This window comes from Sesamum indicum, linkage group LG8, assembly GCF_000512975.1.
Source record: "Sesamum indicum cultivar Zhongzhi No. 13 linkage group LG8, S_indicum_v1.0, whole genome shotgun sequence".
NCBI classification, from domain to species: domain Eukaryota; kingdom Viridiplantae; phylum Streptophyta; class Magnoliopsida; order Lamiales; family Pedaliaceae; genus Sesamum; species Sesamum indicum.
The window spans coordinates 9546045-9569458 of NC_026152.1; the positions used below are offsets into that span (position 1 = coordinate 9546045).

Below are 23414 nucleotides of genomic sequence, written 5' to 3' on the forward strand. Positions count from 1 at the left end.
CCTAAGCCCCAATTTTTCCGGCTAATTTTTGGGTAATTTTGGCCGGAAGGACCAAAATTGCCACTAAATGAAAACATATAGGACTAAAATTGCCAGTTCAGTAGTTGCAGGATTAATTTTGCCACCCCCCTATACTTACAGAACTAATTTTACAATTTTGCCTAAAAATTAAAAAAAAATTAAGTAGGTTATAGGTGGGGCCCAGGTCAAACTCCTAAGACTTGAATCCAAATCTACACTAAGACCCGTTTAAGCCTTCCACCCCCCTCCCCCGCCCCCAATCGGGGTGGGTTCGAGTCTAATTTTGTTTATGTGCAAAATTAGGCGGAAAAGTAAAAGTATAAAACCAAAAAAATATAAAATAGTATATTTTTTTATTTACTTTATTATCCATATATATATATATATAGATATACTTTTCCTCCAATTTTTTTCTCTTTCGCGTTGATAAGACCGTACATAATCGCCAGAGAAAGGATAACAAAATCACTAAAAAACTACTACATAGAACTCAACGACGAATACTTTTATAAATAAAAAATATTCTTGTTCCTGTTTAATAAATATTTTTATAATAAGTTTTTTAAATCCTTGATATACTAAAATTATAATAGTATAATATTAATTTATTTATTTTCTAATATAAAATGAAAAGAAGGGTTATTTAGTAAAATTACAAAAAATAATCTTTTATTTTCAATCTGTTATATTCATACCAAGCAAGTGAAAGTATTTAAGATTTACTCCCCTCTTAATCATACCTAACAATTTCAAGAAAAAACTACTCATAGTGTTTGGGTTCATTTTTTTGAGTGTTTTGTGGAGATATAGAGAGAAAAACAAAGATAAATAAGTATTTATTAGAGATAGAGTGTGTATGGTTGGATTTATGTTTAGAGATAATTTAAAATAAGTTTTACCCTCTATTGCCAGTTTCCTTCTCAATTCTATCAGTCTCTTTCAATGCAATTTACCTCACTTTGATATTGCAAATGAGCAAATTCCTTCATATAAAAAAAATAATAGCAATTTACCCTCTTGTGTTTATTATAATAAAAAAATAATTTACCTTCCTATCTAAGGAGATAAATTACTTCATTTTGCAAAATACAGGAAAGTAAATTGTTGCATTTTTAAAAATACAGAAAAATAAATTACTATTTTTTTAAAAAAGGATAATTTATTTATTTACTATATCATAAAAAGATTGCTTGCATTTAGCATATTGATTTCCTTCTTAAAAGACCAAACAAACTTGAATCTTTTTATTTCTTAATTTTGTTTGTCTCTTTATGCTAATTCCCTTTTTTATAGTCAAAAGCATTGAAACCAAACAAAGCCAAAATTATGCTTGGAATAAGTATATTTTATAGGGTAATTTACAACAATTTTCTCTCAACTTTTTCATAATTATGAATAACTCTTGCTATTTGAAAAATTATAAAAACTCCCCTAATATTTGATAAAATTATGTAATCCTTGAATGAAGGTATGAAATTATCCACTTTACTCTTACAATATTTTTTTTAAATAAAAAATTCGAACGGGGTAGATGAATTTTTTCTAAAAATTATAAAAAAATTACCCATTTAGTCCATAAAAAATTTCAAAAATAAAATAAAACTATAATTTTAATCCATGAGGGCATTTTGGTCAGTTCACCACAAAAAATGAATTAAAACCTAGAGTTAATTGTTAGACGATCGTTAAAATTAGGAGGATATTGGTAATTTTTTAAACTATGAGGGAATATCCACAATTATGTCAAACCTCATGAAAGATCGTTGTAATTTGCCATATTTTTATAAAATGAGGTAGAATGAAATTTTGTTTGGATTTGTACTAGTGTTATGGTAAAAAAATTGTGTGATAGAATGAGATCTATTTTGATTGAACATTTTATGATAGTTTTTTATATAAAAAGAAGTAATACCTTTAAATAATTTTTCATACAAGGCTTGATACAGAGTTCAAAATCCGCCAGCGTGTGTGTTTATTAACACAAATAGTAATTTTTTCATTTATTGTAATAATAATTATTAATCAGTTATAAATCTGATATTGATAATCAATAAATAATTATTTGATTCACGTAAAAAACTTCCACTTCACGCCCCCTACATGACCCATACCAAAATATAAAAACGAACAAGTTCAAAGTCATGGGTTCGAATCCCATCGAACATATGAGTATTTATCTCACTTTTATAATTTATTATAATTAATTTAATTTTTAGTCATATTAATGTATTTATCGCTCAGTCAATATTGATGAAATGATATATGTAGTTATTGTTTTTTTAAAAAAACATATATATATATATATATATATATATAAAGTTTAAGGAGAGGGTGTCGTCAATCAACTCTACATTTGGACGAGAGGACCGAAGGAACGAGTGTAGCACGCGCTAAAGCGTTGATCCTTTGAGATGACCTGCGTGTGTTACAATTCAAGATTTGGGAAATTTCAAATGAAAAATCGTAGTTCCTTGTCAAGTATTGGAATATTATTTTAGGTTCATAATAATGTTCAAATATTTTAGCTTAATGATTAAGATTTAGGTCTCATAAATAAGTTTAAAATTACGAATTTGAAATTTATAAAATATGTGGATATATATTTTACTTTATAAGAATTTATTTATAGTTTATTTATAACTTTTAATTATATTAATATTTTGATCGAAATAATGTTAACAACGTGGTTGGAAGTAGTTAAGGATGCATTGTCCAAGTTGCTTGTATAATTTTCCAAGTTTGTGTGAGTTAATGGTACTTACAATAGTTTCTAACTTCTATGACGAGAATAAGTCGTGGAGAAAAATTGTAAGTTTAACTCTAGTAAAAATATAGTGTTTGTCAGGAAAAAAGAACAATAAACAGTTAAAATTGGAGTGTTTGGCCAAAAAATGAACTTGTTATTTACAATTTAAGGTTAATTATATTTTGCTGTTCGAATTATGATCATTTTATATTTTGGCATCTAAACATATTTTTTTTGTCGATTTATCATCTCAACTTTACAAAATTTTACACTTTGTCATTTATAACTGTTTTTCAATCAAGTTTTTTTATTGAAAAACCACCACATGCAGTGCACATGTCATATTTAAGGGTTATGTGATGTGATATTCTTCACATATGCACAACATGTTATGTTTTTTTGGCAGAAAAATCAATAAAAAGACGGTCATATATGACAAAGCGTAAATTTTGCAAAGTTGAGATGATCAGTTGACACAAAAAAAAAATTCAGTAGCAAAGTGTAAAAATGGGCATACTTCGAATGACAAAATTTAATTTACCCTACAATTTAACCAATAACTGAAAAGTTGAGGGGGGGGAACTTATAGTTTTTGGCTTAGATAAATCCGATTTAAGTAGTTAATTTAAAAATAGAAATGGAAAATAAAAAGACACTATTTTTAATTTATTTTTGGATAAAATGCAACCTATCCTCCCGTGTCAGCAAAATATGGTAAAACGCTCCATATAAAAACAAAAAACAAAAGAATTCAGTTTACAATCATCAATTTTAAAAAAAAAAAAATCTCAAATTACCTCCCTGGCGTGGGTTCTGTAACACATGCATCATTTCTTATTTTTTTGAATTTTTTTATTTATATTTTTATTTTATAATAGTTAAATCTTAACTAATGCGAATCAATAGTTCATATTATATCCGTACAATATTTTTAGTTCATATAAGATCTTACTGAAATTTAATTTTATTTGTAAATCAACGTCCATACAAAATTAATCCATATAATTAGTTTTCCATAGGGTTTAATGCAATTTACCCCTATAATTCTGTAAATGAGCAAATTATCTCCCTATAATAAAAAAATAGCAATTTAGCCTCTTCTATTTTCTTTTTTAAAATTAAGCAGTTATCTCCCTATCTAAGAAGATAAATTACTTCATTTTAAAAAAAATACAAGAGATTAATTTATTATTTTTTAATAAAAAATAATTTATTTATTTATAATATCACATCGAGTTTGGTTGTATTTTTTGCGTTTCACATATATTGAAATAGTGATATAATGATTAGTTTTTCAAATCTTGAGATGGTGATAGGCTCTAACTTTATTGTAAAGATGGATGACGTTGAGATGTTCCGTGTTTGTGGGGGTAACGCGTTAAGACTGTTTCTATATCCAACCTTGTCATCATTTGTCCAACGCTAACCATCCCATATACACTAGATCTCAATTCCCACTAAATTTTAGCTGCCCTAATTGGATTTTTGCCCCCTTTTGATAATTGACTACCCAAATGGATTTAGATTCATAGTAAAGAGTCAATAATTTGAGGGATAATTATATTGTTTTTCAGTGGAATTTGGTGTAATTATGTGTAAATTTTTTATAATTTAAAAAATTATATATAGTATTTTTTTATGTGTGTTTTTGGCTGATAAATATATCCGTATGCTGGTGGGAATTTATAGAATTTACTGATATCAATAAAAAATAAAAATTCATATTTATCCTGATTGATATATTACTAACTTATTGCAGCTCCTTCCCGGAGGTGAATTAGAACGGAGACTCTTATGCATTTTCACACAGTAATGCAAGTGGGAGGTACATTTCCACCCATGTAAGAGTAGTTTGATCAGAAAAGATTTGTTTGACATACAATAAATCTGTATGTTAATTAGGGGTAAATTCGTATTTGAATTCAACGTTTTTGCTAGATGTCAGCAAATTTCATAATTTTTAATTGCAAATGGATCTATTGATTGGATGAAAACAAACATCAGGGATATCAGGTGTAATTTTCGACATAACAGGGGATCAATGTGTTGTTACAACAAACGACAGAAGAGAATACTGTAATTATCCCAAATTTCGACCGAGACACGCATTCAACATCACTAATAAAAATGCTATTGAGTGGCTTATAAGTCTCAAGTTCTATTTTTTATATGCTCATCTGAAGTTAGAGTAGAAAATATCTTGCATAATGAGGCATCAATCGTGACATACGTATCATTATTTGACATCATCCGTTGGAAGAGAGCTATATTCTCATCCCAAGCGGATTGAAAGTTGTATTTCTACTACGCGTACATTCTTTGCCGATTTCAAGAAATAATACCATAATAAAATATTTTATAAAAGAGAAAATTTAGGAAAGAGTTAAATACAATTTACCCCATGTGATATATAATATGAGTAAATACCCCCTTAAAAAAAGAATTAACAAATTATCCCATCATGTTTTAAAAAAAAACAAATTGTCCCGTCTATCAATGATTTAGATAGGGTAATTTATTTTATTTTTCAAAATATAAAAAATAATTTATTATTTTACTTTTTACAGGAAATTTTTGCTCGTTTATCATATTATAGGAAAAAATTGCATTTAATAGGGAATAAATCTTCTTGAATTGGAAAAAGAAAAGCACCAGCCACCTGCCCATGAGATTTTAAAAAAGAATGAATTTTCGTACCTCCCCCCACCTACCTTACGTAGAGTGCAATTAATAATTAATTTTTTATTTATACAATATCTATTCTGTCCCATCCCACCTATAAATTATAGCTCTTGTGGCACGCCATTCTTGTATGCATATAATAAATATTTTTTTATATTTTAAATTATATTATAAATAAGAGCAAAAAATATACAAATTACTACATTGTATTAAAAAATAAAAAATTAAAATTAATTTGTTAGTTAAATATAATTTGAAAAGTTGAATAAGTTAGTGTTCTTATTAGTTGAAGGGCATTTTTTGACTGTACAAAAAATTAGTGCAGCGGTGTCATAAACCGTCATTTGTGAGTATGGAGCTAGAGGCCCTTTTCTTTTTATATTAATATAGATAATTTTTTATATTTTTAAATATATTATAAATAAGAGCAAAATATACAAATCACTAGTTTACGTTAAAAAAATTAACAATACTAATTTATTAGTTAAATACAATTAGAAAGTTCAATAAGTTAGTCTTTTTATTAGTTGAAGGGCCTTTTTTACTTTACAAAAAAATAGTGCGGTGGTGTCATTAACCGTCATTTGTGAGTTTAGAGCCTCTTTCTTATTTATATTAGTATAGACAATAGTAGACACCAAATATCCAAATCAAAATATGAGTTTACCGTAATTCAACGACAAAACAAGCATATACGATGCAGCTCGCAATTCGTTTGACATCTCATTGCATGGAGTATTATTTGCTTTGATTTTTTTATGATTTTCATGGATTTGTCCTAAAAGGGTGTCTTATTAGGAAGAGAAGGCGCTGGGGCTTATAAGCCACTCAAACTTCTTCTCTACAATCAATGTGCGATGATTGCCTACAAAATCAGCCCACCAAACGAGGAGCTTAGAAAAATACATGACCTCGTTCCCACAAATAGCACCAATGATGTGGATGTAGGTTGTAGAAGGGGTTTAGTAGGAAAAATATTATAATCAGCACACAATTGCGTGCCAAACCTCTTGTATCGGTAGAGAGAATTTTAAAGAGAAGGGGTAATGAATTGTCAAGTAATGAACAGTGAAATTAGCTTAAGGTATTTATAATGCTATTTGAAAGTTTTATAGCATGGTAGAGTATATATGTTTGTCGTGCGGCTTTGTACGTAAAAATAACTTTTATACTCTTATAAATAAATAAATATTACTAATATATACATCAACATATAAAATTAATTTTATTTTTACAGAAAAAAAATGTACTAGACTTGTACAAAAAGAAATGATGAGGTGCTCTTTTTCTTATTCTAATTTAGGGGAATTTGTTGTCCCTTAAAACAAAAAATAAAAATAAAAAATTACAATGTATTAATTATTCTATAAAAAACATACATAGTACTGTTTGAATTTATTTTTTGAGTATTTTGTTGTGTTTTATGACGATAAAGAGAGAAAAATAAAAATATATGAGTATGCGTTAGAGATAATACGCATATTTGAATTTAATTTTGGAGATAATTTAAAATAAGTATTGTATATTTAATATTATATTTTGGGATACAAAAATTATTGTTTATTATCAAATCAAATTTTTATATATATATGTATTCATGCGAAAATAACTAAAAATATCTAAATAATATATTTTTGTATAATGACAAATATTAAATATATTTTAAAAATAATTTAAAAATGAAAACCAACAAAGTAATAATTTCTTTTGAAGAACAATCCGGTACTTAGCAGCTGCATAGGGCAGTGGGGAGAATACGATGATCAGACCAAGTCATGACAGAAGCTTCAGAACTTGTCACAATCAGACACAACCACTTAATGCACATATAAAAAATGAAACCAACAGTGATAAATTGAAATAAAAGACATGTGTCAGACTACACAATTACATGAATGAATGCAAATACGGGAAAAAAGAAATTAAAATTAATTATATTAAAATGTGAGGTAAACTACAATAGGTTCTTTGATGTTTATTTTAAATATAAATACTTTATTATTATTTTAAAAAAATAAAAATATTCTCTAAAATTATAAATATTTTAATAAATACTCCTCCAAAATTAGTTATTACTATGTGGTAATTTGTTAATATATTTTATAATTTTGGAGAGGTATATATAATTGTTTAAATAATTATAATTATGACGAATATTATGAAAATTCATTATAATTTATCTTAAAATTTTTGATATGGTTAACGCAATTCAATATAAAATTAACATATATATATATATATATGTATATTACAGAAACAATCATTTATTTCGTATAATATGTTATCTAGATATAATCAACTATGTGAATAAATCTAAAATAAACAAGAGTTATAAATCCTGCTTTAAAGAAAAAAAAGCGTAACTTCATAAATTCTTGATTTCTAAAACGCATGAGATAATTTGTTATTTTACACTTCGTAGAAAGGTTTTTAATACTTTTCTCATATTATACGAGTATAAATTATATTTTTTCCTATTATTTTATATAGATATATACAATTTTGTAGCTCAATAATTTAATAAAGTTAATTAATAAAAAGTATATCTATTAGTTTAATGTAAATAAAAAATAAATTTGATTATGCAAACATCCTACATCGTTACACACGAAGTGTTTGATCAGTTTATAATGTCAATGAATTTTCTTCCTGAGAAAGTGCTTTTTTAGGATAAAACCATGAGACTTATGCAAAACTACAGTGGACAGTACTTTATGCAAGGGGACAATGAGTGCATTTTCAGGACTATCGTGAAGCTCAAATGCAATTAAACATACAATAACTTACAAGACATTGCCCACAGACACCTCAATATGAAACATTTATATATATCATTAACGAAAAATTTAGAATGAGCACATAACTTCATTCCTGCCTGCCTCGACACTTCAATCAAGTGGTGCCACTGCCCCCATCCTTCGGTGGCACCTTCCTTGACACGAAACTTCTATCCTTATTTGATTGCTAATCCAATCCATCGTCGACCAACAAAGTAGAAATCCGACCTAATTCAGATGGGAAACTAACCATTCCCCCCGCATGTTGATTGCCCATAAGCTTTATCAACAAAACGAACTTGAACATAAGGGAAGAAAAGAAAAGCAGAGAATATTGGAAGATCATTGTCGAGCACTAGTGACACCTCATGATGTACACACAAGGACTCAGCGATACGTACATGATACGATATTGATATGACAACACATAAAATTTAAAAACTGAGGACACGGCACGAGCTGATAGGACTATGTATAATATATTTTTTATTATATATTCACAGTTTTTTAAAATATGTGTTGAAAATAATAGCCAAGGCAATGTATTAAAAAATGAGAACCACAGTTTGAATAGAATCACAAATACGAAACACAGTTAAATATGCTATTTACATAAATGAAAATATAAACTTATCTGATAAGAATTGTACAGTAATAATTCTTGTTCACCAAATCACAGATTTAAAATCTATTTACGAAAATTATAATACATCCCGTTGTCGTGTACTAAGTAGAACATCACTTTTTCAGGATAAGATGATATCAGAATTTTAGCTTCTGCCACTCTGCTGAAACCCATTGGGTACTGTGCTTTGTGCTAGTTTATTTTGAAGTCAAGAAATGAGCTCTATTTATTGGGCTCCAGGAGGCAACATTAAACATCAATAATGCTGTGATTTGTAACTGCCAAAATCATTTGTAATGTTTCTGCAGTTACATATGTGCAATAGGTAAAAATCGAATGTTTTGGCAGTTACAAATAAACTGCCAGAAATATTTTTGTTATTACAAAATGTTTGAATTTTGAAATGCAAATGATTTTGCTTTAAAGGCTATATACTGAGATTTCGAGATATTCACCTTGGCACCCATGCTTATAGTTGGCGCACATGTGGAGTTTTCACAAATTCATTCGCATCTCCAATTGTTAGAATAGGTGATGAGAAAGTCAATTGGATTGACGATTTTTTTGAAAATTATTTAGCAATTTTTATTAATATACTATTAACTTGATTAATGTAGTAAGTGTTCATTTTTGGCACTACATTGAATTGTGTTAACTTCACAAAAAATACGCACAGACCATTAGATAAACCCATATAGTTGGGTGCATTGGATGACAACTATGAAACCAACTTTTGAGAATTGATTTGAAATATTCCAAATCGTAGGCCTTGATACTAGGACATCGAAAGTCCTATAAAGAATTGCATTAAGTATTGAATTCATTGGATGAGTGTTGTATTTCATCGAAGACACACGTAGGTTGTCTATGTAATTTTAGTGGGTTAGTTGACATGGTTGTCAGCTGACTGAACTGACTTGCAGGGAGTCATCATATGGAAGCTTTGGATGCTTCGTCTGTACGATTGGAACTCTTCAGCTCCAATAGTACGGAATTTGTCCTCGAACTTGAACAATTATGACAGTCACATGCATATGATGATTGTATCTTGAATTTGACAAGAGATGACCTTGTATTTGATATGGTCATTACAAACCTTACTCAATTCAGTCGGAATATGCAATGAAGATGGTGGGTCCCAACAGAGAATCAATCCCATGTTAGTATGCGAAGATCATGTCATCTATGTGTTCTGTGATGGCCTCTTTAAGCCTATGACTATAGAGATTTGTCGAATAAGGAGTGGTTCTCTATGTCGATCAATAGAGTAGATGCATGTCTCTCATTAAGCATAGTTGTCTAGTCAAGGATGGGAATCGAAGCCTAATTTCAGTCCTAGATTAAGGTCGGAGACGGTCGACGAAAGAACCATACATGTATGGAACTCGGTGGCCTAAATGTTCACACTATAGTTATCTAGTCTATAGGATCATTGACCGTTGCTAGACGGCAACCTAAAATGCTGGGAGTTTCTAATTAATGATTAATAAAAAATAATTAATTAAGAGTTGAGGGCCGAATAGGGCTATTGGAGAGTTCCCACTCAGCTACATAAATAACACACCAGTGTTTTAAAATCCAAACCGTTCATCAAATAAAAAGAATTAGTGGGTACGAGTCATTGGTTAAACCGGTGGTCTAACTGTGGTCGAACCAGTGGTGTCATATATATGTCATAAATAATCATAAAATATATAAAAATTACCTTAAAATATTAAATAATATAAATATGCATAAAAATATATTTTTTAAGCATTTTTCTCTTTGCAAATAATATTTTCAACAGTATATGCCTATAATTAAATAACATAAAATAGAAATATAATAGTCTAATACAAAAAAAGTAGCACAAAAATACATGAAATTTAAATAATAAGTGTCAATATGAATGACCTGGGACCGGTTCAAGCGAGTCGGCAGTTGGACCGCTGGATCGTCCGATTCTCTCTAAAAAAGATGATTTTTACACCTCATCGGGTTTTGCCTTTCACCCTGCCCACTTTGTGGCCCAGTTGGCGATTTGAGCAGTCCGATCGGGTTGGGTTTCACAACACCGACACACACTAGGTGTCTTTGTCGTATGTGTGTTAAAAGACTAGGTCATTCACATTACACAAACTACTACAACTCTAACCTCTCTCATCTAACTTGGGAATTTTCGGCCTCTCTCACACTTCTCTAAGAATCCACAAAATTTCTCCTCTCCATAATTTCATGTTCTTCCTGAACTAGGTTCAAGTTAGAATAAGAAAAATCGAATACAATAAGAGTGTGATTTAAAATTTCTTTTTTTACACGGATCTAATTTTACCTACCAATAGAATAAATCTACCATCCACAATGTGGTGTGGACTAGCTTTAAAGGAATTTTACATTTAATCCTCCAAGTGGATGAATCCAGAGGAGATTTAGAACAAAGCGAGTAGCCAAACAAAAATATATTGAAAAAGGTATTTTTCTTGGTTAGATTTATGTTCCTCCTTTGTTTTTCCTTAGCCACTTAAATGCTTTGCTTATTTATGTATTTTCTGCATTTTAAGAACTCCAAATGCCTGGAAACGATCAAAGAGAACTTCTAAATTCGATTCCAAATTTGATTTTTATCAGATTAAAATGGAGAGTGAATCAAAGAAATTTACTGCATTCTCCATACCACAAAGACAATATATATGAAATGTGCTTCCAATGGGTTTAGCTAATGCACCCCATATATTTTAAAGAAAAATGGATAATCTTTTTAAAGATTATTTTGGATTCATGTTTGTCTACATTGACGACATACTGATTGCATTTAAAAATATGAAAGATCATATTAAACATCTTGAAATATTTTCTGATGCATGCAATAAAGAAGGTTTAGTGCTTTTTGAGAAGAAAACTACTATTGCTGTCAATATAATTGAATTTTTAGGAGTTTTTATTGACGAAGCATGAATTGAGTTAGAGGATCACATTGTGGAGAAAATCCGCAATTTCCCAGACGTACTCACAGAAAGAAGCATTTGTAGAGCTTCTTGGGAGTTGTTAATTTTGTAGATATCTTTATTAAATCTTGCAAAATACAGAAAGAATTTTCGACCACTTTTAAAAGAAACGAAAAGCTTAAAGTGGAACTGGAAAGAAATCCACATGAAAAGGGTTCGTGAGCTGAAACAAGTTTTGCAGGAACCTGCCAAAGCTTGCTATACCGTAAGACAAGGATGAAATGGTGGTCTACGCAGATGCCAATGACTATAGATGGATAGTAGTGCTCATGAAAAAGACAACTACAGGGGAAAAACCTTGTAGATATACGGAGGATTGTTCTCAAAACAAGCCAAAGTCTCGCACATCAATGGGAAAGAATTCTTTGCGGTTTGGAAGGCTTTTAAGAAATGACCTTTATTTTTACTAGCTAAAGAATTCATTATAAAAGTTGATAATATTAATGTTAAGGCTTCCCTAAAGAATAAATTAGAATCTAGATTAGAGAAAACTCATATTATCAGATGGCAAGCTAAATGCCAATATTATTGTTATAATATTATCGTTATAACATGAGAATGTTCTTGCAGATTTCCTAATAAGAGATACAGGCATTTGAAGTAAATTGCATCATGCTAAGACTTAGACACCTCTAGAAAAACCTCGAGGAGCTTGACAAGAAGTTTAGACAGTTAGCGGTTAATGCCCAAGTTGCCGGATAAATCCAACGAGCTGATCTAGATACTATCTAGGTTGCTATAAGGAATTCCTTGTTAGCATCCACCTCGCTATGGAACGACCTACGAGAACCAATTCAGAAGGCATCACCTTCGAGGATGACTCACGAGTTGAGGGAGCATGATTTTAGACATGCCCTTAGAGTGCAGGGTTCTAGACCTGTAGCGTCGATTCAAGTACCGAACTCACAAAGCCATCGCTAGACTCTGGTGAAACGACATTAATTGGGTCACAAGAAGTGCAAACTTCTGATGATGCAAGTCAACCCAACACCTTTGGGGTAAAAGAGGAAGAAATAAGCCTTAGGCCAATGACAAACACCTATTAGTGAAGATGATATTTCTACCAGAAGAGCTTGGAGATTATGGGTCTGTCTCACTGAGATGGACAAAGTCAAGTATCCATTTGGAATTTTTTCAAACAAAGTGAATGAGTCGTTCCTATTAAGTTCCATGACGAGAAAAAGTATTGAGTTTGCAGAAAGCTTATTTGAGAAAAAATGGATGCTAATTTGCGAAAATAATCTACCAACGACTGAAGCTACGAGGACGAAAACGTGCAACATACTGCTTGCGCAATGGCATAATTAGGAGTGTGCATAAAATGGTTAAAGCGATCGAAGCGGACCGAAGTAAAAATTCGGTTTGGACCAAAAATCGAACCGAAATTTTTGGTTCAGTTATTGTTTGTTTTTTTAAAATTGGTTTTTCAATTTGGTTTTTTGGTCACCGTTTGGTGATTGAACCGAGCCGAATAACTGATTTTTTAAATATTATATTAATTATAATATATTATTATATATATTATATTATATTTATATATTAATATTATATTATTGTTATATATTATTATAGAATAAGATAGATATTCAGACTTAGACTCAGAGAAAGAAAAGAAAGAACGAAGACAGAAGAACGCAACAGAACATAACAGAACAAAAGAGAAATGGTAACGCTGACGCGCAACCTTCTCCACTCTTCATCCTGTGGCAGAGCTCTCTCCGCCAGTTTTCTCCATTAGGTAGGTACTTCGTTCTCTTACAAAGAAAAGAAAATTAAAAAAAATTAACTTATAATTTTTGCTTTGAAGCTATTTGAAGAAATGCCTAATAGAACTTTTTTTTATTTTACTAATTGATTGTGTGCTAAGTTTGTATTAAAGTGATTTTACACTTTCAGATTTGCAAGTATTGAGGTTGAGCTTTGAAAGTTAGTGTTCAAATTTCATTGCAAAAGTTTGAAGTTTCTGGGCTTATGAGAAGAAGTGGATTAGGGATTACAAAATTCATCACAATTCATGTGATAGAAAGAAAGTGGAACATATGAAAACAAAGGTTTCATCTACAACAAAAATATGTTTATTATGAATTAATTATAAGAAATCATCGTTGGTTCCTCGTCAACATACGTAGTGTTACATGTGAGAGTTGGTTCCTCGTCAATGGTATCTGTTTGATATTTTATAAGTTAAACAAGCAAAGTTATGAATGAATTGATTATCTGTGTATAACTAATAACTTTGCCAACAGTGGGGTGTTTTGTTTTGTCAAAATTTGTTTCTGTTAGTTCTATTTCTATAAGCCTTAATTTCATTCCATGTCCTACTCATAGAGGTGAGGATCTGGGTTTGTTGATTGAAAAATGTCTGTTAGATTGGGGTATTGATAAAGTTTTGGTATAACTGTGGATAATGCTTCTTCTAACGATACAACTGTTGCTTATTTGAGAAGAAAGTTTGTTAATTGTGGGACTGTCGTACTTGATGGAAAATATTTGCATGTGAGATGTGTGACTCATATTATTAATCTTATTGTCAAGGATGGTTTCAAAAAATTGAATGACTCCATTGTGCATGTACAAAAGTTTGTTAGGTATGTTCATCAATCACCAGCTAGGACAAAAAAATTTAATGATTATGTTGTTGAGGAGAAGGTCCAAAGCGAAAAACATTGTGCTTAGATGTACCTACAAGATGGAATTCAATTTATACGATGCTAGATACTGCTTTAATTTTTCAAGGTGTGTTTGATAGATATGAAACATATGATGCTGACTTTCGTAATAATTTCATGCCTGGTGGGCCTTATGGTAAGATTGGGTTACCTTTGAAAGATGATTGGGTTATGGTTACGAAAATTTGTGAAAGTGTTTCGATACTTTTATGACCTAACCAATCGAGTTCCTGGGTCTTTATATATGATATCGAATACTTTTTTGGATAAAATAAGTGATGTTGATGACTTATTGAACGAGTGACTTATGAGTGATGATGGTTATTTGGTAGACATGGCACGACAAATGAAGTATAAATTTGATAAGTATTGGGAAATGTTGAAAAGATGAACATCATGTTGCTGTTACGCTTGATCCTCGTCATAAGTTCTCTATCTCCAATATGTTTTCAAGAATATGCATGGGCCAGAAGTAGGAGAGAAAATGGGAAATTTGGCCAAATTTGCTCTCTATAATGTATTTGAAGAATTCAAAAAGATGTATTATTCTACAACATCACGCCTTTCTTCTATCATTTCATCTGGTGAATCAGGTCAGACTCAGGATCAAGATGATGAAAGTGGACGAAGGGTTGTTAGAGACAAGAGAAAGAAATGGAAACAAATGGTGTTTGAGATTGGAGGTAGGCATAGGTCAGAACTGGATAGTTATCTAAACGAGGAAATTGAGACAGATGAATCTCCGAGCTTTAACATCACTGAATGGTGGAAATTGCATACGCCAAGATTTCCCATCCTAGCAAAATTGGCACGAGATGTGTTAGCTATGCTATATCTATCGTTCCATCAGAGTCCTTTCAGTACTGGAGGTCGCATAATCGATGATTTTAGAGCTTCATTGACTCCAAAGATGGCACAAGCTCTAATCTATTGTCAAGATTGGCTACGTCGCACTCCATTCAAACCAATTGAAGAAGACTATGACGCCATTGACAAAATTGTAAAAGGTATAGTTTAATTTAATACTTATTGCAAATATTAGTTTATTGACATATATTCAGTTATTATTTAATTAATGATGAGCAATCTTATGATGCTTGTAGATGTTGGATCAAATATTGGCGCAGAGTCAACCATCATTGGGTTATGATGTTGTGTATCGCGTAAGTCATAAGTAGTGTTTTTTTCATGCACTTTTATAGTTTTACTTTTATTTGTTGTTGTTTTATATTATTTTCTTATTTTTTAGGTGCAAGTTGAATAGTTGATGGTCGATGACTCGATGCTCAATGGTGGAACTTTAATTTAATTCGCTATATGTACTATTTTGGATATTGAATATTATAGTTGTACACTTGTGACTTGGATTATTACATTCGAATTTAATTTTGGTATTTGTATTTTTGGAATAAAATTAAAAAAATATCAAAATTATTTATATATATATTATTTAAAAAAATGGTTTTTTCGGTTTTTAAACCGAAAAAATCAAATTTTGTCGATTTTTGAAAATCTCGAACCGGATTTTTTGTTCGGTTCAATTCGATTAACCGAAATGCACAGGCCTAGGCATAATCATATATGCCCTTGCTGTGAAAAACAAGAGAAGCCCCCGTTCGGAATAAAAATTTGGGTCACACAAAAGACACCTGAACCAAACCAGGACAAGGGAAAAAGAAAGAATTTTTACAAAAAATAGTAAAAATTGAAGAATATAAAAAATTAAGAGTAGGACTGTTAGTAAAAAACAACAAAGATCAACACTGAGCGAAGTAGGAAAGCCAACTAGCAATCACATGACCGACATACCATTATGACCAACAGCTGAAAAGGACGAGGTGATGACGAATGCAGAGACGTCATCTGAAAGAGATAAGAGAATGACAAACTCAGTGACATCATCAAAAAATAAGTTTGGAGTCGAGGTTTGAAATCCGCAGACGCTTATAAATAAGGAAGCTATGAAGCAGCTGGGGATCATCAGAAAAACTTCTCCAACTCTTCAAAGCATAATTTGAGTCTTTCAAATCTTTGTAGTTTCAAACTTTCAGTTTATGGGGTTTTCCCAAAGAGTTAATTTCTCTTTCATATGAGAGACTAAATAGTTGTCTCCTTCAATGGAGGAAATAATATGTATATAATATTTTATAAATTTTTTTAATAAAAGTAAGGCTTTTGTTCAATTTGTTGTCCAAAATTCTCTTAAGTCCCTATATTGAAGTGTTTTCTACATCCTAAGGTAGAAAATGAAATAGAGCTGTGCTGCTTGTTGCTGAAGAAGCCAAGTGTCTGCGAACCATCTGCTACGGTAGTGTGGTTGGAGGAAGTCTATATAACCGATGATTTGGAATACCATGGAATAAGACGGTTGAAAAAAGGTCCGAATTTGTGGGCTTAATTTAGTTCGAAAGCATGTTGGGTCATTTTTAGAGCATTAGAATGAACTATTAGGCTTTATTATCAAAAGAGGCAAAATGATCATAAAATTGGCTGAAGGACCGAATCTAAGCAGAATAGAAAGAAACAGGACTAAAACTAATATTGTCAAAGTTAAAGGATCAAAATGATTTCGGGATATAAATAGAGGACTATCCAATTCTTTTTTCCTTAAGGAAATTAACATCTTCCCCAACTGGAGGATATCCATGAGCGGCAAATTGTTACTTGCAAGCTTGGAAGCCAAAGTGCAGATAGTGCAGGAGGACCTAAAAGGACCACTCCTTGAGTGCCTAGGAGGATGAGGAGGAGGGGGAGGGGGAGTGGAAGTATGACGAGAAAAGTTGCCAAGAGTGATATTGAAGAACTTGGTTTGGCTTGCTTGGATGATAACCCTGGAGTGGCGACAGCAGAGCATTTGCCTCTCTAGTCACTCGAAGATGGGGTTCCATGAGAAGATCTGGTAGTAAGAGGAGTAGCGGTAGCCCAGACCCCTGGAGTCTTTGGAATTGTTTCGTAAATGAGTTTATTGAACATGATGTCAGCTGTTAAGATAAGAACAAAACCAGTTAAACCTAAAATGGCTTAGGAGCCTTTCCTCAATCATACTCCTACAGTCATAAGATTTTTTATTTAACTTCTCCAAAAAGAGGGATAGAATGGGACACCTATCAGTCAAAGAGAAGGGTACGACAGGTGGGGATTCATAAACCAACAGTAAGGGATGGTCCAAGGCCTTGGAGGCAAAGCAAAGAAGAAACTCTTTTTCCAACGGTTAGGAGGACTAGGGGCAAGCAAGAAGGACACCCCAAGTTTAGGGAAAAATGAAATATCCCAGGCTCCGAATGCTTCATGAAAATACTAAAAAAAAACCCTGGCAGTGGGGTTGGCCCCATGGAACTGAAAAATCATGGAAAGGGAAGCCAAGACACAAAAAGAGTTGGGAACCAGTTGCTCTAGGGGAACTTGAAGCAGACGTGAAACATCTTCATAGAAAGAAGGGATGAGAAACGGATACCTGCCTTAAGTTGTGGGGAAAAGAAACCTAAGCTATTGGGGTCGGAGAGTTAGGATAACAATCAAGAGCAGGAATATAAATAGTAAAATCTAGAGGAATCCTAAATTCCTCCACCAAGAAGGAGAATTCCGAAAAGACGAAGATTGGAAGGAGCCGATTACATCCCTGATTGGCTGGCCTCCTTCACATCACTAGATTCCCTATCCATCTCATTCGGAGGAGGCCCCTCTTCTAGAGAAGAGCCCTCCGCCTCCTCCTCCTCCTCATTTCCCCCTATATCTTCCTCGTCCGAGGGCTCATATAATAAATGGCAGGCGACTACGGCGGCTTGGCACAAGCTCCACCTTTGTCCACCTATGTAGGTGGATGAGCCAGAATCTTCCTTTTTAGACGTGGCCTCAAAGAGATCATTTTATGGAACCTCCCCCACAAACCTCACCGACTCATCTGAAGAAGACATCGTAGTATACAACGATGAAATATGGTAAAGAAAATCAAAAAAGAAAAGGGAAGGGCTAAGGAGATTCTTTCACAAACCTGGAATATTTCTTTCCTCGACAGCTTGGAGAAGGCGAGGGGTTGATAGTGTGGCTAGAATAAAGGAAGGATTAGGGAGATTAAACCCACCCTTGACCTTGTTAACTACTCTTTATCAAGCGATTACCAAAGAAGTGAGAGTGTGTGAAGCTGACAGGTTACCCCTGAGCCCCCAGGGATTTAGCTGTAAGGATTGCTTGCCTAAGCTATCAATTCAAGTCTGATGAGAAAACTAAGTATAAAATGCGCAAAAATCGAAATGAAAACCTTAGGTGGGAAGAAATAAAGAAAAGAATCGGGCTAAGGAGGTCCTTGGTGGTCAGGAATGGGGGAGCTCCCAGGTCCAATTAAGATATTTTCTTACTCTAAGCCAGAGACCAAAGGACTACTCTTCCTTAAAGTGGGCAGGAATGTGTGATGTATGGGCCATGGATGGCCCAATAGCCCGAGCGACCCAGAATGGGAGATTATGGGCCCGATCCACCCTGATTCAATTCAAAGAAGGCTTAGTAGCCCAAAAGGGATTGCTAAAGCTCAAGTGGACAAGGCGAATGGTCGACTAAAGAGAAAGAGAGACGACCCAAAAAAAACCCATTAAACTTGATCCAAGTCTCATGCCCTGTTGTACAATCGACTTACTTGGCGACTCACCTCACATGGCGTCCAGACAACTCTGATGAGTCCAAGCAGCTCGAACCACAGCAGCTCAAGGAGTTCACAATAAGGGGACTCCCAGGTCAGCAAGATTCTTTGCCAACCTAGGACTCTTGAAACTAGGGGACTCTCACCTTAACTAACCTCCATAAAATGCTGGAACGAAGGATACCCCTGCTAAGGACTCCTATATATATATATTAGTTTGACCCCTTTTGAGGGAGACGGTTTTTACAACTTTTCAAGGAGCTTCTTTGTGCGTGTTATAGTATATTTTATATTCAATTTTTCTAAGATATTAATTAAAAGAGTGAATGTTTTAATAATGCTCCCACCAAGTAATATAATTGTTCATTCATACACAATAATTAAATTTGTATTTATTAATTAATCATAGCTATTTTATTTATACTTTTTAATGATAAAGGAATAATATAATAGCAAATAAAATATAAAAAATTATAAAATATTTAATATGTGAGTGTAAATCTGATTATTGTTAAATTATTAAAATTATTTAAAAATTTCAATATCAACTTTAAATATAAATTCTAAAAATAAATTAAAAATAACAAAATCGAACTAAAATTATTATAATGAGGGTAAAGTAGTAAAATGAAGTTGGATTTATTTACAAAAAAGTTAAAGTAGCTAGAAGCACCTTAACCTAATAACACTTGTCTTTACAGTTTGAGAAATAGAAATTGTCATCTCAAACAAATTTCTATCTCAAACACTTCAAAAATATATTTTTGAAACTAAAAGTTGAAAAACGCTCATAATGTTTGGTTTCAATTTTGCTTCATCTTCGAGATGAGTTAAAATATGGACAATGTTTGCCTTGATTTGTTTTGAAAGTTTTGGTGGTGTTTTGAAATGTTTTGAAATAGTGTCTCATTTGTTTTATGTCAAAATAACTGTACACTAATTATAGACCCTACAACTAAAAAAATTATATACATATTCATACATATATATAAATATATATAAAAGAGACATGATTTGACAATAAATAGTAATTTTTGTCTCCTATTAAACAACATCAAACATACCATACTTATTTTATATTATTTTCAAAAATAAATCCAAATATACACACTATCTCTGACACATTATTATTTATTTTTATTTTTTTCTCTTTATATCCACAAAACACATCAAAACAAGTTAAAAATGAAACCAAACATATTGGTATTTTTGAAACTCACGTAAACACTTTGTACGTTTGGATTAGTAAAAATAATAGTTTTAATTTTATATAAATTTTTGTGTGAAACTAAATTATGTTTAGATTAGATAATAAATTGTGTTATATAATGAACTATTCTATCAAATCGATACAAAAACAAAAATTAAAAATTAAATCACAAACAAACTTACTTTGCAAGAAACTTGTCACCTATATAAACGTGTTACCTTCAAAATTGAATTGTAAACTCCCAAACAAAGCACGCGAGAAAAAGGAAATAGGGAAATTGGCTGATAGCAAACTCTACAGGGAGAGAGATGAGTTTTCTTGCAGGAAGATTAGCAAGCACAGAGGGGTCCTATTTCTTGCAAGAATCCAAACAAGCCGTGACCCGGATCTTACAGAACCAGAAGAATTCTGCAGGCGTCGTTAAACCGATTGCTGAAAATAGTGAAATTTCATCGGCCGATGTTCTTCCGGAGGTTCTGAGGCACTCTCTGCCTCCCCGGATTTTTCATGCCCCGTCGGAGAGTTTGAGCTCTTCCTTTTCCGGAACTTCGAAATGGGCTCTGAAACCCGACCCGAAAGGGGGAGGCGGTTCGGGTGTTTCTGCTGATGCTCTTAATCCCCTGAGGGCTTATGTTTCTCTTCCCCAGGTCACATTTGGACCCAAAAGGTATGCTCTTTTTTTTCCCCCCATGAATTCTTTCTTGGCTTTTGCTATTTCTTGTTTTTTATATATTGAAAAAAAGAAAAGAAAAAAGATTAGGGGGTGATTTGTGAATGAAGATTGCAACCTGCTGTTACTATTGTGTGGAGCAAACTGAATAAGAATTGGTTGAGGTGGTAGAATGGAAGAGAAAATTTGAAGTATTAAAAGCATATGTGTGTGTGTGTTTTCAAATGTTGAGGTATATATAAGAATTTAATTAATTTTGATGTGGCTAGATCACAATTGGTGAGGTATTGGCGGTTGTTTTGACGTTGATGCTCTCAAACATTCGCGATATTTTTATACTTTGATGGTCTTAAGTGGTTTCTGTTCTTAATTTTTGTGCTTTATGGTTATTTGCAGTTGATATGGCTCCTTTATCATACTTAAGATTTATGTGTTCTTGTTATCATTTAAGTTATTATCAACATTCATGAACTAATATATGATGACTTTCAGGTGGCAGCTGCCCGATTCGGAGAACTCGGTTTTAGCCTCAACGGCGAATGATCTGCGGCATGACAAATATACCCCAATCAACCCTGAGAAGTTGAAGGCTGCAGCTGCAGGGCTAACTCAAAGTAAATTCTTGTTCTATATTAATTTTAAGATTTATGGTCAGTTTGTGGATGCACATTAGATTAGCTGTTAAGCTTGTTTGGTTGGTCCGAGAATGCCATCTTTGAGTGGTGCAAAAGTTTCTAAACTGTTTGATTTAATGATATTTGCTGTAGTGAATGAAACTGAGCATTCTTATATCTGCTGTTTCCCCCTTTCATGGCAGTTGGATCGGCTTTTGCTGTTGCTACTGCTGTTGTGTTTGGTGGTGCCACCTTGATCTTTGGGCTGGCAGCATCGAAACTCGAGGTGCACAATGTAAGTATAGATTTCTCAGCCATGTTTCTGAATATATAAAGTTATACACGCATGCTTTCTTCACCGCTTTTGACAAATGAAGCTTAATGTTATTAATCATTCTGCTTCATGAAATACTAATGCAATGGCATATGTAAGAACCACCAGAATATGCGACCTCAAAGTGCAGAACAAGTTAATCAGAACGTATTTAATGGTTTTTGAATGAATGAATCTTGGAAATCTAGCTGCAAAATTGATGAAACTCCAATGAGTAAACAGATGCAATGAGCTAGTTCGGGAAGGTGATTTTCTTGCAAAGTGCTGATGTAGATGTTAAGGAAACATATTTTACGGGCCAATAAGCTATGCTGGTTATCATATCACTCCTACATATTAGCTGCTTGGATAGTATTTGGTAGCTATTCTTTGCTCGGTTTATTGTTATTGTTTCCAAGTACTGTCAACTGATGTTTCGTCACTCCTACATATTAGCTGCTCGGATAGTATTTGGTAGCTATTCTTTGCTTGGTTTATTGTTATTGCTTCCACATACTGTCCGCTGAAGTTCATAACCATCTTGGCAGACTGACGACATTCGGGCCAAAGGAAAGGACCTGATTCAACCGAAGTTTGAAATGTATAGAGAGAAGTTAGTCCCTTTAAGAACTTGGGTACGTCATCTCAGTATACTCTAGTAAGGAAGAAACTTGATTGCCTTGAGGGGTTTTCTGCTAACAATTCTTTTGCATTGCGTGCTGATTTTAGGCGGAAGACGTGTCGAAGAAATGGCATTTAGAAAGGGAAGAATCTTTGAAAGAGAAGCCTCTGATAAAGGAGCTGTCCAGAAAACTGGGTGCCAAAACTTCCACTTGAATGTCTTGTACTTCTTGTGTAGTTCTAGTACAGGGTTTGGTGCTTATATTTATGGCTGCATGCTGAAAGCATATTGTGAAGTAAATGTAGAGAATGGGAGATGAGTTGTTACTACTGAATAAGTGATCTCTGTAGTATAAGTTGTTGGGCAGTCTTGCAATCTATTGGCAATTTATGTGTTCTTGAAAAGCTCTTTCATTTGCAGATCATTTGTTTTAAAGGTAAATTATACTGAATTCTCCAAAAATTTGAAATAATTATATTTATTCTCTTTGTTTGGGAATTACAAAATACCCATTTTAAATAAAAAATAATTATGCAGTTTCTAAATGATCAGGCAGAAATTTCTACTTTACCTATGCTGATTTTTTTTAATAAAAAAAAATGGTGGAAGAAATGTATTAGAGGTTGGGTAAAGTCACATTTGCCCCTCTTAGTTCATAAAACATATTTTAAAATTTTTTAAAAATATGTAAAATTATAATTTATAATTTAAAAGGATATTTTTGTCAGTTTATTAAAAAAAATTAAAGAGAAACATTCCGAAGACTAACGGAATGTGATTGTTGTTAGGTGAACCTCAAAATTAAAAAAGTATTTGTAGTTGTTCAAATGATAAGAAAATATTTATAA

At 32.3% G+C, this 23414-nt stretch overlaps 1 protein-coding gene across 1 annotated transcript; it reads left to right on the top strand.

Annotated features, from left to right (window-relative positions):
- LOC105168118 lies at nucleotides 20589-22973 on the top strand. The gene is made up of 5 exons (XM_011088065.2): nucleotides 20589-21014; nucleotides 21510-21631; nucleotides 21835-21926; nucleotides 22493-22579; nucleotides 22674-22973. Exons 1-5 carry the CDS (start codon nucleotides 20656-20658, stop codon nucleotides 22779-22781), a joined length of 768 nt encoding a protein of 255 aa, XP_011086367.1. The 5' UTR covers nucleotides 20589-20655; the 3' UTR covers nucleotides 22782-22973.